Raw genomic sequence first — 16,352 nt, 5'->3', positions numbered from 1 at the left:
ATACCCCTTCCTTCCTTCCTTCCTTCCTTCCTTCCTTCCTTCCTTCCTTCCTTCTCCCTAATCCTAGAGGTCCCCATGACTCCAGAGTCTTAGCTATGGGGCCTGGTCTGCATGTACAAAGGGGTATAGATGGTAGACAGCAAGCTCAAGTCCCAAAAGGAGACCCCTTTATCTGAAAACTACTAAAGAGTAAAGGTTGGGGAGCTCTCCTTTATGCAGTTTTCCTCCAGCTCCTAGGTTTTCTAGCTGAATGATTTCTCAGACTGAAAAGCTTGTAGCATCTGTTTGAAATGGGTAATGCCCTCAGAGGGAAGCTGTCAAGGGTTTGCTTACAACCCTTCCCCCTCCTAACAATCCCCCCCCAAAAAAAACAAAACAAAACAACAACAATAAAAGACAACCAAGCCTGGAGGAACATACACACCAACTTCTTACCCAGGCAAGTTTTTACAGAAGGAAATAAATGCTCTAAAGGCCGAGCATTTGAAATTGCTGTAGGAGCGATCAAGAAGTTATTCCTTTAACGTCTAGTTCAATTTGATTTAAAATTCTAAAGAGCCAGGTTCTCATTCAAATGAGGGGCCTAGCCAGCTCTGCTGCTTTCCCCAATCCAGATAAATGAAATGGCAAGCAAGTTGAAAGTCACTCACGAGGGGCCTGGCTAGTTGGAATGACAATGAGTCTTTCCCCTGCCTTGTCACATCCCAACAGCAGCTAACAAGATTAGATTTTCATAAATTTCAGACAGTTCCAATTCCTAATACCTTAGTGGGCAGCCGGAGGTCCAGACAAGGCTAAATGTGTGCGTGTTGCTTGTTAACCAGAAAGGACTTGCTGTGCTCTTTTCTGGCTCCTTCTAATTTCCACTAAGGGAGGCCAGTTGTACAGTTGGGGCTCTGTGGGATGAAGGAGACACAAAAGGGGTTGGGAAAGAAATCCTGGGGCCCCTAGGGCCTCGATCAGTTTACAAGAGCCAAGCAGCAGTGGCCAGCTTAGCTGTACATTTGGCGTGGCTTGAAAAATAAAATTACATATGAAAAAGAATAGCCTTTTGGTAACTCCTTGGTTCCTGCCCAGGTTGGTAATGAGGAATTGTCTTCAGTTCATTTATCGGCACAGTCCATTCCCAGGCATCTGTTTTCATTGCGTTAGGGGATTTAGAGCTGGTTGTTGTGTAGTTGTTTCAGTTGTATCTGACTCTCTGTAACCCCATTTTGGGGTTTTCTTGGCAAAGATACTGGAGTGATTTGCCATTTCCTTCTCTAGCTCATTTTATAGATGAAGAACTGGGGGAAATAGGGTTAAGTGACTTGCCCAGGGTCACATAGCTAGGAGGTGTCTGACAGCGGATTTGAACTCATGCAGCTAATTCTTCCTGATCCTAAGCCCAGTGTTCTATCCACTGAAAAGAACATTAAAGAATATTTAAGCTACTATTCCCCTTACCCAAACCCCCTGCTCACCTTGTTTTACAGATGAGAAAACTGTAAGTAGAGAAGTGATTCACTTTGCATTTGCAGGGTGAGCATATATTCCAAGCAAGAGCAGGTAGCCTGTGGGGAAGGCTTGGAGCATCTCTGATTGAACCTCATTTTGGTTCAGCATTAAACCCTTCCTTGATCCACAAAGAATTCGAAATTTGTCCTGTCACTGAAAGGGCACTTCAGGCAGTTCTGATTCATAAGACTCAGTGCTAGCAGGAATCATAAAGATCATCTTGTACAACTTCTTCATTTTACAAATCTTTCTGAGGCCCAGAAAGATTAAGATGACTTGCTCAAGGTTATACATATAGTAAGGGGTAGAGCTAAGTACTAGAGCTAGATAAAACTAGGTTAGAACTTAGACCCTCCCTCCAAATCCATCCTTCTTTCTATAGCACCAATTCATTAGATGACAAGTGCAGTGGGCAGTCTTCGTCAAATCTGTTCAAAGTGCGTCTTGGGAATGAACAGCGAGATTCATACACATCTGGAACCAACTGTTTATTTTATTTCAGGAAAAAAAATGCAAAGGTAGGGGTGGGGGAGGCGGTATTAGACTACCCAAATGTGACATGAACCTCTTAATTTGAAATTATTCATGAGTAAAAATGACGCTAAATTAAATTAGTGCGACCTTACTTTGTATTTGAAGAAGGAGCTCGGCCACCTCATAAAAGCTAAATTCCTTAGGGGGAAATTGAATGAGGACTTTTTTTTCTCTCCTGCCCACTGCTTACTACCCAATTTAAAAGTGACAAGTGTCTGAAGCCAAATACCCAAATGTGAAAATGAAATTTCATTTTCCAAAAGGCTCCTGTTTGCACAGATGGGCCTTGGGACCAAGAGCTCCAGAGTTTGCACTATCGGCTGGTGGATGCTGTTTTGATTTGGACACATTTGCCCGGCCCAGTGCATACCATTTCCCTCAAAACAAGAGCCAGCAACAAGATCATAGGGAAGCTTATTTCCAGGAGAGCATTTGTTATTCTTCTTTAATAACCTAGTTCAGCTACAGTATTTCCCATGCACATTAGCTAGGTCCTCTCTGCAGAGAATTCATGGAAAGATGTGGATAAGAATCACAGAGAATAAGAGGATGAGATGAGTAGTGGTCCACACTAGCAGAGGGATTATCCACATGGCTGAGATCACAGATTACTGAAGCAGAGAATAATAACAGTTATAGCTGACTTTTATTTGGCACTTTTGAGTTTTGCAAAGTGCTTTATATACATGATTTGATGTGATCTTACAACAGCTCTTGGGGGTTCTACAGGTATTATTATTCCTGCCTTAAAGACTCAAAAGTGAAATAAAAGGGCTTGACCAATGTCACACAACTATTAAGTGTTCAGGCCAGAATTTGAACCCAGCTCTCTGCTGACTCCAAGTTTCATCACACTCTCTCCTAAATATTAGTCTGGAGGGAATGTGAGTACCTGTGCTGAAGAATGGCCATGTGAAAGAGGAAACTTAATCAATTTGGCCAAGTCTTCCAGTATGCCTCTCCAGTCACCTTGGGGCCAATAAAGTTGACTTTGGAAGTCTTGGATGAATATTTTTTTCCTCTTCATCATTTCCCCCTGCTTCTCTCACAAGCAGTGTTAAAGGTTCTTGGACATTAGCACCAATGATACAGTAGGTGCAGAAGTAGTTGAGTCATTTCCCTTCCTTTCTTGTTAATTCTGTCCACATCCATACCCACCTGTCCCTCTGGCCTTCTATTGTACATAGTCCAGTTCTCGATCCTAAACTGTCTGATATTGTTCTGTGTTTCGCTTGTGATTGTTTTTCCTCCTTCAACTAAAGACTAAGCAGATTGAAGACTTGGGCTATTGTGTCTTGTATTTCTCTCACTGTACCTGGCACAAGTCCGGTGGTACATACTTGTCCCTAAATACTTTAAGCAACCCTAGGATGTTAGAGCTACAAGACCATCTAACCCAAACTGAGGAAAGCAGGGTCCAGTGCTTTCTTGGATACTGTCCTTCTCTGTGTAGTTAGTTCATTGCCCCAGAGAACCAACCTTTTTCAAGACCTGGTATATATTTCTTTATAATATCTTGAGGATAAGACCGAGTCAGGGTTTGGAGGTGCCATGAACACAGGAGGTATTTAATAAATGCTTACTTAATGGGATTGGACTGGGATTTTGAATGCATGTGTTTTAGAAAAGACATTATAATAAGAACCAGAGATCCCTGCGCCATGTTTTAAAGAGCTGTTCATTGCATCTGCCAAAATGGAATCATTGAGTAATTTGGGCATCTTGACAAGGGCAGAGTAATTAGAACTGGAATGTACTTCATCAGTGCACTAGTCAGCCCGTGCCAAGTGTTAGTTACAGAATAAACACTTAACTGTTTATGCTCAATAGCATTTGGGGAGGGGGGAGGGGTCAGGGGAGACAAGGGGGGGACTGGAGGGAAAGTTCAATTCAGCCTTGGAAAGTAAATCCAGACTGCATTGTAAAATACGGGTCGGGGTCTCACCCTGCCTCCAGCAGAGTAAGCTTTGCTATGGTTAAGCCTCCGATGCTATAATTCCCTCCTGGGCCGATGCCATCAAACCCAGAGAAGTAGGACAACCTTTAACATTACCCACGCGTGCTGCAAATGTCACAGTGGAATCCAGGGATCCTGTGTGACCTGCTCACAATGTCAGGCCATGGAAGGGGGTTTCTCTAGATTGCAAGCAATAAGGGATGATGGAATTAGAGACACAGGCTTTGAGGGGATAACTATGTCAGAGATCACATGGAGGTTGAAGGACTTGGAGAGTTCTAGAATGTTGGAACAAGAAGGGCATTCAAACCTAAAGGAGAAATTGCTAGAACTGGCAAGGATCTTAAAGGAGCCTGCAGTCTTACATTCTAATTTTACAGAGGAGGAAACTGAGGCCTAGAGAGGGAAAAGGCTGCCCAAGATCACTCAGCTAGGTAAGCAGAGCCAAGACCTAGAACCAGGTCTCCTGGCTCCTAGTACAGTGCAGTGTTCTTTCAGCTATACCATGCTGTGTGTTGGGAGAGCCTGGCAAAAGGCTTCCAACAGCTTTCAGGAAAGAATTGGGACTAATTTACTTAGTAAATTACTTACTAATTTACTCTTCCTTCTCTCTTCCTGCCTGCCTCCCCTATTCTGAATTTCTCAGGGTGGTTTCTTAATGGGGTCAGTTTCCTAGCGAATAAGATATATGATAATATCCTTTATCATAATAATAGCTCACATTTATGTAACACTCTATGAAGCATTACATTCATTTCCCTTTTACCATCATCTAGCTCCCATTCATATCCCAGCTTTGCTATTTCCTAGCTATGTGACTTTGGGCAAGTCACTTAACCTCTTTGAGATGCCCTTTCCTCATCTGGAAAATGAGTGGGGTGAGCTAGATGGTCTCAAAGGGCCTTGGCAGCTTCAAGTCTCGTGGTCCATGATAGACCAATGTCTCTGTCTGTCCATCTCCCCTCCCCTAGCTTCATGAGTGTGTGCACGCACACACACACGCCCACATGCCCACTGAAATCCAGTCATCCTTACCCACTGTAAGAGAATAGAGGGCCAGTACCTCCCAGTATACACAGCTAGCTGGAAATTCAACTAACAAAATCCATCTCTTCCTGTGTTCTTGGCTGTCTTCCCTAAGCCTCCATTCCTGCCCTCATCCCTCATTCCCCAGCTTCTACCCCCCACCCCCACACCCCAGTCCAAGATTGAGGCTTGCAGTGTCCGTGAGGGGACTGCCAAATGCCCAGTCTGCCCAAACTCCGCCCCATAACCTCAGCTGCCTAGCTGGTCGCCTGGCCCAAACAAGCTGTCTAGGGGAGCAGCCAAGTGTGGTCCAGCTCCTGCTACCTTTAACCTTCCCAGCCTGGGGAAAAGGAGAAAAACAGACCCACCCACCCACCTGCCTCACTCCCAGGTCTTAGCAATGGGTTCAAAGCTCGTCATTTTGGTCTCCACAGCAAAAACTTTCCACAAAGAGCCTTGAGTCCTAAATAGAATGGACACACACACACACACACACACACACATCCATTTAAATAAGGGCCAAGGCCTGTGAATGTCTGGGGGCCTCTGTCCCTCCTCAGTGAGGTGAAAAGTGCACCCTCGCCTACTATTCCCTCCATCTCCCCCTCCCTTTTTCTCCAAGTCACTTTAAAAGCCCCTGTTTAGGGAGGGCACCCCATCCTCAACCCTTCCCTGAGACAGTCTGAGACACAGGCTGTGGGTGTTAGGAACAATATACATACTGTACGACACCCACTGAATGGAGTGTATTATTTGAGATGTTGAAAGAACCATCCAGGGACCAGAAATGAGCCCCCCACCTTGCTGTTGCTGGGCAAATTGTGTGTGTGTGTGTGTAATTCTATGGCTATGGAAGGGTTTTGGCTTTAGAAATTTAACGTATTCTCCCCCATCCCATTTCTATACCACCAATTCTGGGCCTCCATGGGCCCCTATTAAATAAGGACAGAGGAGCTGGTGGTATCTTGTCTGTGACCTGGATCTCAGGCCCTTGCAGGAGCAAACTCTTGATATCCCTGGCGGCTGCTTTTGCCAGAACTGTTTCCCAGGTAATTTCAAAAGAAAATAAATAGTGTTTTACAGTGGGGTGGAGTTGTTCCCTTGGAGGCTTTTTACAGAGTCCTCCCTGAATAATCATAATGGGAACATTAATGCAGTTAATCATTTCTAAGCTGTTCCATCCCTGATTAAACTAACCCCCATCCCCAAGGGGAAAGGATTTGTTGAATGGGGAGAAAACGTGGGGTTTAGTTTGAAGCCTGAGGTCTCAAGATCAATGATAAGGAAGGGAAATATGAAGGACCCAGGCCTTACTCTCATTCAATTCTACAAATCTTTCTGAGCAGCTACTGCTCAGCATGATGTATTGGAAAGAACTTTCCACTCTGAGTTAGAAGCCCAACTAGGGGGTCCTCTCTAGTTCTTATAAGTGGTATCACCCTGGGAAAGTCATTTGAACTTTTGAAGCCTCAGTTTTCTCATCTATAAAATGGAGAAAAGACCTGTAGTTCATGCCTCATAGGTTTGTAACGGTCAGATGAAATAAGTTGTATAAAGCATCGTATGAACCTCAAAGCACAGTATGTCAGCTATCAATTATTATTATTACTCAAAGGACCAGGATGGTTTAGTGGAGAGATGATCAAATTGGGAGTCAAGAGATGTAGCTTCTAGTCCTGGATCTGCTGTTAAATCCCAGTATGATTTTTCCAGTCCAAGAACATGGGATTTAGAGTTAGAAAAAGCCTTAGGGATCATGTAGTGTCACTCCGCCTCTTACAAACGATGAAGTGGCTTGTCCAAAGCTACACAGATAATAAATTTCCAACCTAGGACTCAGGTCTTCAACTCAATTTTCTCTGCTGTGAAATGTGGCAGTTAAATGAGATTACTTCTAAAGCCCTAGCCAACTCTGCAACTAAGAAATCCAGGGCATACAGTAGAAATATTAGACATGATTCCTGACGTCAAGGAACTTACACTCTCTTTTGGGAGACATAACTGATACCTGTAGAACAGTAAAAGACAAGATAAAAGAAAGTCTGAAATGGAACATGTTTAATACTGTAGAACATATTACTTTAGGAACTGTATAGTCTTTAAAAGAGCTTTGAATAAGTAGAAATGGAAAGGGGTCTCCCACTCACACATCATCCATTCCATCTCCTTTGTTTTACAGATGAGGAAACAGAAGTCTGAGGCAGGGAAAGGACTTTCCCAAAGTGATATTTTGTTTTTAATAAAAGCCAGCTGTCTCTTGGACATAGTTTGAGGGCTGTTTTGCATGAGCTGGATGAGATGACCTTTGAAGGTCCTTTTCAGTTTTTGATGGTCCCATTTTTCTTGTATCTGGTGCATGGCAAGTTCCACCTGAAAACTTTCTAGCCCTCATTGGGCTTATCGATCTTGGGAGGGTGAGGAGCTGAGTCAGCAGTGACCCAGGGGTGTCCCAGAGCTCCATGCCTCCCAGCCCCTTTAAGCAGGAGAGCCCAAGGACATTCTCCTTCCTCCCTTGGTGGGGTTGGGGGAATTGAACAAGGTGGGCTCATTGTTCTGCCAGATCTGTTAGACAGCTTTTCCTTCTTTTTTGATACATTGACTCTGAAGAATGGGACTTTAGAGACCTTGACGTTTCCCCTTTGGGTCTTTACAGGGTGGTGGCTGTTTAGCAAAATTAACTCCAAGGTAACTGGCAGGAACTGCCATCCGGAACCGTCTTATGCATTTACTGGCACTTAACAACTACCAGCTGTCAGGAGATCTCGCAGTTGAAAACTCGCCTTAGTCAGCAAAAACTGTCCCATCTCATGCAGGATCAAAATAACATTCTTCCTTTCCCCCCCCCCTGGAAATTTTTTTTTTAATGGAAATAGCAACATCTGCGTTATTTGAGAAGCCGGCCTCTGAGCGTGGTTTCTGTGGCCTTCTCGCTGGAAAGCAGGTTACTTATAAATCACCAACCTGCCGGGTGTGTGTGTGTGTGTGTGTGTGTGTGTGTGTGTGTGCGTGTGTGTACGTACACACTTACCCTTTTTTTTCTCTTGGAAGGCTTCCAATTCATGAAAGTCTCTTTTGACTGAATGGAGACACCACAAACACTACCAGATCTCCACAGCCATCAGCCCTTCCCCCTTTCCTTCCACCAATATCTCCTCTCTCACACAAAGGAATTGTATCCTTTCTCCCCACTCCCCCTCCTTCCTCAGTCCTACCCAGACAGGTGAGAGAGCCTTCTGCCTCTCCTCACAGACAAATTACACAGCAGTTTCTTGGCCAGCTGACAGGAAGCTGAAGCATAAGGGGTGGCTTCCAGCCTCTTCCTGAATGCTGAAGACATCCTTGGGCCTGGAGAACGCGCGGAAATATTTATCAAACTATGATGTGCCATCTCCAGTGTGAAATTCTATTCATCTCATGCCAGCTGTGGTCAGAGTTGGGCAAGAGGAGAAGGAGCACACTTCCTTGGAGTTTAGTTCACATTTCTCACAGACCTTCACATAATTTGTCTTTTGACGCCAGCCCAAAGTTACCTGGGTTTATTTCCCTCTTTTTTTTTTTTCAATCCTCTGATATTATTTTGCCCCTGTTAGGAAATGTCTGTGGTTCCAGAAGCCTGGTCAGTTTGTTAAATGATCCTGTGTGAACTTTGGGTGTCTGAGACAGATCCTAGGATTTCTTAATGAAAGTTCTTTCAATTTATTGAGGGCTTTCTAAGTGCCAGGCTGTGCTAGGCTCTGGGGTAGATGAAAGAATCATAGTTTTCAGTCTAGAAGAGAACTGAGCTTACCAGACAAGATGGACAGTTGAACAGTGACTGGATAGGATGTAAAGCAAGGCCTGGTCCAAGTCTTGTTAGGTACAGTAGGCTATGTGAATTTATGTCTGTACTCATCAGACAAGATAGGTTAGCGCTCACAGCTGGCCTTGGCCTCTCCTCTCCCCTTGCCCTGACTGTGTTGCAGGGTAGTGAATGAGCACAAATTCGTGAAACCCACCTCTATCTCCCCAGCTGCAGACCAAACAATACGTTATATCCCACCCAGCCATCAACTTTTGCCATCTTTGTGCCATCTGCTCTGCTGAAACATACACTTCTCCCTCCTTCTTCCACCTCTGACTTTGGCAACAGTAATTGAATGACCACTTCTGGAAAAGGCACCCTATCACTTCTAGGCCAAAACTCCCTTCCACCATGTATTTCCTCCCTCTGTTGGAAAATAAGGTCATTGAAGATAGGGACTATCTTGCTTTTCCATATGTAAACTCAGCATGTAGCGTATTGCTTTGAATATTGCTTAATAAATGCTTTTGAGTCATCTAGCCCAAGCCCCTAATTTTACAGATGAGGAAATCAAGACTTAAAGAGGTGAAATAACTTGCTCAAGGGCTCGGAGGTAATGTGTAGTAGAGTTATGTTTGAGCCCAGGTCATCAGACTCCAGATCCATCAGTCTTTATGCTGTGCCCAGATGTCTCATCCTCTGGTCGTAGTTCTAAGCTCTGAAATTATGCAGAACAAATCTAATCTCTCTTGTATGTGCCATAGCCCTTCAGATGTTTAGAGACACCTAACCTCAATTTCCTTGATTCATTTCCTTCTGTTAACAGGATTCCTGGACTGGTAGGTCAGGGGTATGCTTGAGCCGTAGTATAACTAAATTTCAACAAAGTCTTTGACTTAAGTCTCTCAAGGCTTTCACTCAGCTAAGATAGAGAGGTGTGGGATCACTGGCATGCTAGAAACTGTTTAACAGTCAGCTTTTGGGGAGAAAAAATATGTGTACAAACTACTTTTCTAGATGCAAATAGTCTCTTCAGTTCTGGGTTTCTTTTTTTCCCAAAAATGCTTCAAAGGTTTCTTTATTATTGAACATCCTTCTTCTTTTCCACTTATGATTAAGCTCCTATTTGCAGGGTTGGTCACCCTGGGTTGCATCCTGCGCTCCATTGCTCTTTGGAACACATTATTCTATTCTTTCTTGCAATTTTTGGTTCAGGTTTTTCCAGTTCATGTTTTGTATGTTGGGGGGGAAGAGGTTAGCCTTCTTTTGGATTCTGGGGATACTAGACCATGAAGATAGCTGAAGTTGCTTTATCTCTGATACATAATACCTGTTTTGAAGAGGTTGCCAAGGTCATAAGGATTAGAGAAAAAGTCTAGTCTTCCATATTGTTGTTCATATGACCCAGAAGTCTGCATAACCCATCTTTAAGTTTAGTCTCCATTATTAACATTTTTGCCATCACTTTCTGAAATCTAAACAATCAACAAAACAATAAACTAAGACTTGATTTGTAGCATTTGTCCATTTCTAAGGTATAAATGTTAACACTGAAATTTTGAAAATTTAAGTCAGATATTACGAACCAGTTGGAGCTGGCGCCAGCACACCTTTGTATGGACTATATAGTATTATGGTTATATGGATTCAAAACTACCTGAGCAACTAATTCCAAAGAGTGCTGATTAATGGATCAGTATTGACCAGGGTGGGGGCAGGTAGGTGGCACAGTAGAGAGAGTGCTGGGCCTAGAATCAGGAGGACCTGAATTCAAATCTGACAGTTATTAACTGGATTAACCTGGACAAGTCACTTAACCCTCTTTGCCTCAGTTTCCTCATCTGTAAAATGAACTAGAGAAGAAAATAGCAAACCACTCCAGCTTTTTTTTGCCAGGAAAACTCCAAATGGCATCACGAAGAGTCTGAAATGACTGAACAGCAGTTGATCCTTGTAGGAGATCTCCAGTGGATCACCCCAGGATCTCTGCATGTCTCTACTGCAGTTGATATTTTATGAATGACTTAGATAAAAACCTTGTGTATCACATTTGCAGATCTGGATGGGGTAGAAAATTCATTGTATGGCAGAATAGAAGATATTGAAACAAACTTCTTCAGACTAGAATGATAGTCATATTAAAGACTAAATTTAAAGGAATAAATGACAAACTAGAGAAGGGGTGACTAAGCAGAAGTTCATGTGACCATGAAGTGTCAGTAGAGTACAAGGTCAAGGTCAATATGAATTTAAAGAAATATGGCATGGCACCCAAACATGGTGATGAAGTTGTGGGTTGCATTAATAGAGGCATAATGTCCAGGATGAGGGACGTAATAATCTCACTGTGGTGCTTTCTATAGACTATATATGTAGTGTTGTATCTGCATCACATTTTAGAAATGACCAGTTAAAGAGCTTCCCTGTAGAGAAAGGCAACTGTAGTAGTGAAGGGTCTTCAAGTGTTGCCATAGGAAGACTGGGGATGTTTAGCCTGGAGAAGACTTAATAAAGACATCCATTTGAATGATTATCATCTGGAAAAGGGATTTGATTTGTTTTTCTTGGCCTCAGAGGACACAACTAGGAACAATGGAGGGAAGTTGCAGAGAGGTAGATTTTGGCTCAACATAAGGAAAAAAACAAATTCCTAACAATTATAACTGGGCTGCCTTGAGAAGTGGTATGATTTTCATCTGGGAGGTTGAGGGTGGGGAGGATGGGTCAAGTCGAGGCTAGGTGACTGCTTGATGGGTATTTTATAGAGGAACAGGTACAGGTGAGGCCAAATGACCTTTGAGGTCCCTTCCAACTCTGAGATTCTGGTTCTGTAATTCACAGGCAAGTCTGAGGCTCCAGAGAGAGGAAGGACTCTGCCTCTACTTCCCAACGAATATTTATTGATAGCTCACTGAATGAGCAGAAACACAGTGTAGTGTAATGGAAAGACCACTATGAGAGTCAGGAAATCTGGGAATAGGTAGGTGGTCTAGTGGCTAAGAGGGTTAGACCTAGAGTCAGGCAGACCTCAGTTCAAATCCCATTTACTAGCCATGTGACCCTGGGTAAATCATTTAACTTTTCTCAAGACTCTCTTCAACTTCTCCTATAAAATGGGATTAATAAAAGCACCTACTTCTCCGCATTATTGTGAGGATCAAATGATTTAAAATACATGCAGCACTTTGTAAACCTTAAAGTGTTGGTTGATAGTGATAATGATGTCTCCAAAAGCCTTCTTTACACTGGACTAAATCAAATCTATTTCCTTCCTCTGACTCTCTTACGGCATTTAATGACATGTTAGGAGTCTTCCTCTGCATCTTGTCAGTTTCCCTCCTACTGTGTGACATTCAGTCATGGACACCATACTCCAGAAGGGGCTGGACTAGTGCATTATGATTCCTGCCCTTGGGGAGCTTCCATTCTTACCGGAGAGATGATATAAGAGATTTGAGAAATGAGGGATCCCTATGGGCAGGGATAAAGGCCTCATAGAAAGGGTGCCACTTGGGGTGTGATTTGGAGGACAGTTTTATCTCAAACATTTGTTGAATTAAACTAATTAAGGGAGGTTGTACAGAGAAAAGTGACTCCATCATATGCCTGTGGGTTGGTGGCCCCATTATTTCTCTAGGTAGATGATATCCAGACCATTTCATTTCTTCTTCTCTTCCAGACCCCAACATTTCAGGCCAAGGATAGAAGGCAGCTCATTCCCTCATAGCCTCCTTCTTTTTCTCTGACTCTTCTGATTAAGGCAGGTTTGCCTGGGTAGCAGCCAGGAAATAGTCTTCTCTTCTCCCATTTGAATAACTGCATGTTTCCTAGTAACTCTTCACCCCACCCACCCAGCTGGGTCCGTTTAAAGTGGTTCTGACTCATCCCTCTTTCAGGTTTCTTTTTTAAAGGGTCCCGAGTCTTAGAAAAATAACATCACAAAAATATAAATATGAACGTATATATACAATGTACCTATGAGCCCAGGAGACTCCATCTTTCACCACCCTGACTACAGAAATTTAAAATGCCCCATTCTACCCTGATGTTACTCAAAAGAGGATAAAATCCCTGAAGAGGAAGTGACTTTAAAAGGTCAGCTAGATGAGTCCATGCCTCCATCTCCAGACCCCTGAACCATCCCAAACAGACTCATCTACTCATTTCATCCAACAAATGTTTTCTGAGCAATTGTTCTGTGGCTAAGTTTTGGGTGTGGTGGTGGTAGAACAAACCAAAAAAGCATAAGACAAAGTATCAGCCTTCAAGGAGTCATTATCTCCTTGGAGAGAAGATAGTCTATCACAGTGTAACCTGGTATCACTTGGAGTCACTTGAACCCAAGTTCAAGTTCTAGTAATGCCACTTTCTGTCCATTTGATACCTTCAACAAATTCCTTAACCAGAGCCAGGATAAGTTATTTTTGTGCCCTAGCCCAAGTTTGAAAATTTCCCTGTCATACCGGTCCCTGAAGTTGTAAGTTGTGCCCCTGTGTGTTGTGTCCGACAGAGTGTCATGGGTACACATAGACTTGAAACAGCATGGTACAGAAGGAAGAGCACTGAAATTTTGGAATCGTAGAACCTGAATTCAAATCCCCCCTCAGCCACTTACCACCTGTAGACCTTGGACAAATCACTTCACCTCTTTGGGATTAAGTTCCCTCAACTGTAAAAATGAGGAGGTTGAATTCAATGTTTTGATGTCCCTTCCAACTCCAAATATATGTATTCCGATTTGTCACAAGGCAAATGCTTATGTGCGATGGAGAGTGGAATTTTCTGACATTAAAAAAAATGCCTTTTTTAAAGAAAAAAAATATTGTTTTCTTCCTTCTTTCTTGCTGTTCACTCCTTAGGTTATAATCCTTTGCAACTTGACTAATATTTAATGTGAAGGTATTTGTAGAACCTTTATCGGATTGCATGCTGCCAAGGAGGCGGGGGGGGGGGGGAACGGGGAAGAAAATTTGGAACTCAAGGGATTGTGGAACTGAATGGTGTAAACTAAAAGGAAATAAATTTTTTTTAATATATATATTTTTTAAAAGATCATTAAATTATTCAGTGTATCACAAATGCACAGACTCTCAGAGCTGGAAGGGCTCGAAGAGGGCATCTAATCCAATGGACACCTGTTGAGAGTGACAGTCCCTTCAGCAGCATGCCAGACAGGTCATCAAGCTCTGGAAGCAGATCCTGCCCCCTTCTGAGGCAGCCCTTCTTGTTTTTGAATAACTCTAATTATTAGGAAGTGTTTCCTTGTATCAAGTAGAAATCTGCCTCTGAAGTTATCACTTGTTGATCCTAGTTCTGCCCGATAGAGCCAAACAGAATACTCCTAATCCATATTCCCCATGAGAGTCAAGTTGATAAACTGCCTGCCATGTGCCTGACAGTAGGCCGAACCCTTCGAATACTTGCAGGCAACTACCATTTCTCATCCCCACCTGTCCAGTTCTTTCTTCTTCAGCCCAGGCACCCCCAGATCCTTTATCAGAGCTTTCACCATTCTGGTTGTCCTCTTGGATACTCTCCATTCAGTAATGATATTCCTTAAAGGTAGCAGCACTCAACACAGTTCTCTAGATGTGGTCTGAACCCAGGTTGACTATCCCCTCCATAGTTAGAGGATTCACAGACTTAGAGCTGGGAGAGACCGTAGAGGCCATCATGTCTAACCTCTCTTTTACATATGAAGAAACTGAGGTTTATTGAGAGGTTAAATGACGTATTCAACATCACACAGAAAGAATTTATGGCAGGATTTGAACACTAGTCTTCTTAACTGAGTTCCAGACTCTGGGGTGGAGAGCCTGCAGCCTCAAGGCCACATGTAAACCTCTAGGCCCTCAAGTGCAGCCCTTTGACTGAATCCAAACTTCACTTTGTGCTATTATTGTTCTTTTCACTGGTATAATGGTATTAGTTGGCCGAATAGTTTTCTCAGTCTTTAGTGAAACAAAGAACAAGTAGGAAAACATGTATTTTATTTGACAGAGTCCCTGTGTTGTCAGAGGTTATAAAGAAAGGCAAGACCCCATACCTGTCTCCTCTCCCTCTCCTAAGAATTAAAGGGGTACCTTTTCAGTCATTTAGGTCGTATTTCTTCATTTTACTGATTGAAATACAGGGTAGTAAAGTGGCAATGCCAGGATTCAAACCCAGGCTCTCTCATTTCCATTCCAGTCTATTTTCCACTGTGCTGCAAGTCATCTTTTGTGTCTCCGAGGTCTCAGCCCCTCTTTGTTTCTGTCTTGACAGCGGAATTGGAGTTCGTGCAGATAATCATCATTGTGGTGGTTATGATGGTGATGGTGGTGGTGATTACATGCCTGTTGAATCACTATAAGCTCTCTGCCCGTTCCTTCATCCACCGGCACAGCCAAGGGCGGAGAAGAGAAGAGAACCTCTCTTCGGTAAGCAGTTCTCTTTTCCATCTCTTCCCCAACTCTCAGCTATTGGGACTTTGGGAGCAAATAATTTTCTCTCTCTGGGCCTCATGTAAAATGGGACAATCTACCCATCCCACAGGGTGAACCCAGTGAGATAACAGGAAAGCATATTGAAAGGAATGAAGGGATGTCCAGATGTAAGGGATTCTTAGTGCAGAGTGCACTTTCTCAAAATGCCTCCCCGACTGATGTGGACTCAAGCAGGGCAGGATGGATCAGTGTATACCTAGTGCTAGAAATCTACCCTCTGCCAGGTAGGATGGGATGCCCTTAGCTTCTGCAGAAAGCACTGCCTCCAGGGCAAGATAGGATGCCCTTAGCTTCTTTGAAAGGCAAACACAATTATCCCATGCCCTTTATCCTTTGCCCCACCTACCTGTTGGCACTTGGTGGGGAGCAGGGAGTCTGGAAAGAAAAGAGGGTGTGACCAGACTAATTCCTAGACCTTTTCCCTCCTAAGTCTCTGTGATCTATAATTTAATAATTTAAGGCAGGAAGTGCCGCCGTATAATGTGTCTAATTGAAATTATAGAGGAGAGTTGAGAAAGGATGTAGGTCCTCAGGGCAGGAACCATGTCCTTGTCTAAGCTGAACACCTTGGGGAAGCACACACTGCTAGGTGTTCAGCAGCTAATCACCCAGCTGGAATTACCAAAATTGATACCAGGCCATTCAGTCAGGCAGTCAAGGACTGGTCGAGTGGCATGGTAGAAGGAATGTGGGTCTTGGAATCAGATGAGAATCTCAACTCTGACATTGATTCCCTATGTGACCTTAGGCAAAGTGCTTAATATCTCTCAGCCTCAGTTTCTTTATCTGTAAAATGGAGATAATAATGCTTATATTACTTTCTTCTCAAGGTTGTATGAGGAAAACATTTTGTAAAGCTTAAGGCATCATATAATTAGGAGTTATTATTACTCAACAAGCCATGCACTTGCTGTGTGCAAAGAACTGTACTGGGGACAAGGGGAAGTACTTTAGATGACACACAGCCCTTGCTTCATATTGCTTAGAGTACAATAAGGCAGAACTTTAGCCCTCTGCCCCTCCAAACACACACACACACACACACACACACACACACACACACACACACACA

The 16,352-nt window shown here is 43.2% G+C and overlaps 1 protein-coding gene across 2 annotated transcripts in view; it reads left to right on the top strand.

Annotated features, from left to right (window-relative positions):
• PMEPA1 (prostate transmembrane protein, androgen induced 1) overlaps positions 1-16,352 on the top strand; it is a 91,370-nt gene that overhangs the window by 61,169 nt on the left and 13,849 nt on the right. For both annotated transcript variants that reach the window (XM_069072468.1, XM_069072467.1), the window contains exon 2: positions 15,060-15,214. In XM_069072468.1, coding sequence (XP_068928569.1) covers positions 15,060-15,214 — 155 coding nt within the window. The remainder of the gene's footprint in view (positions 1-15,059; positions 15,215-16,352) is intronic.

Source organism: Petaurus breviceps, unplaced genomic scaffold, assembly GCF_028583685.1.
Source record: "Petaurus breviceps papuanus isolate PSGF00001 unplaced genomic scaffold, PetGlider_PUasm1.0 90847, whole genome shotgun sequence".
Lineage (NCBI taxonomy): Eukaryota > Metazoa > Chordata > Mammalia > Diprotodontia > Petauridae > Petaurus > Petaurus breviceps.
This window is presented reverse-complemented; position numbering and strand designations above follow the sequence as displayed.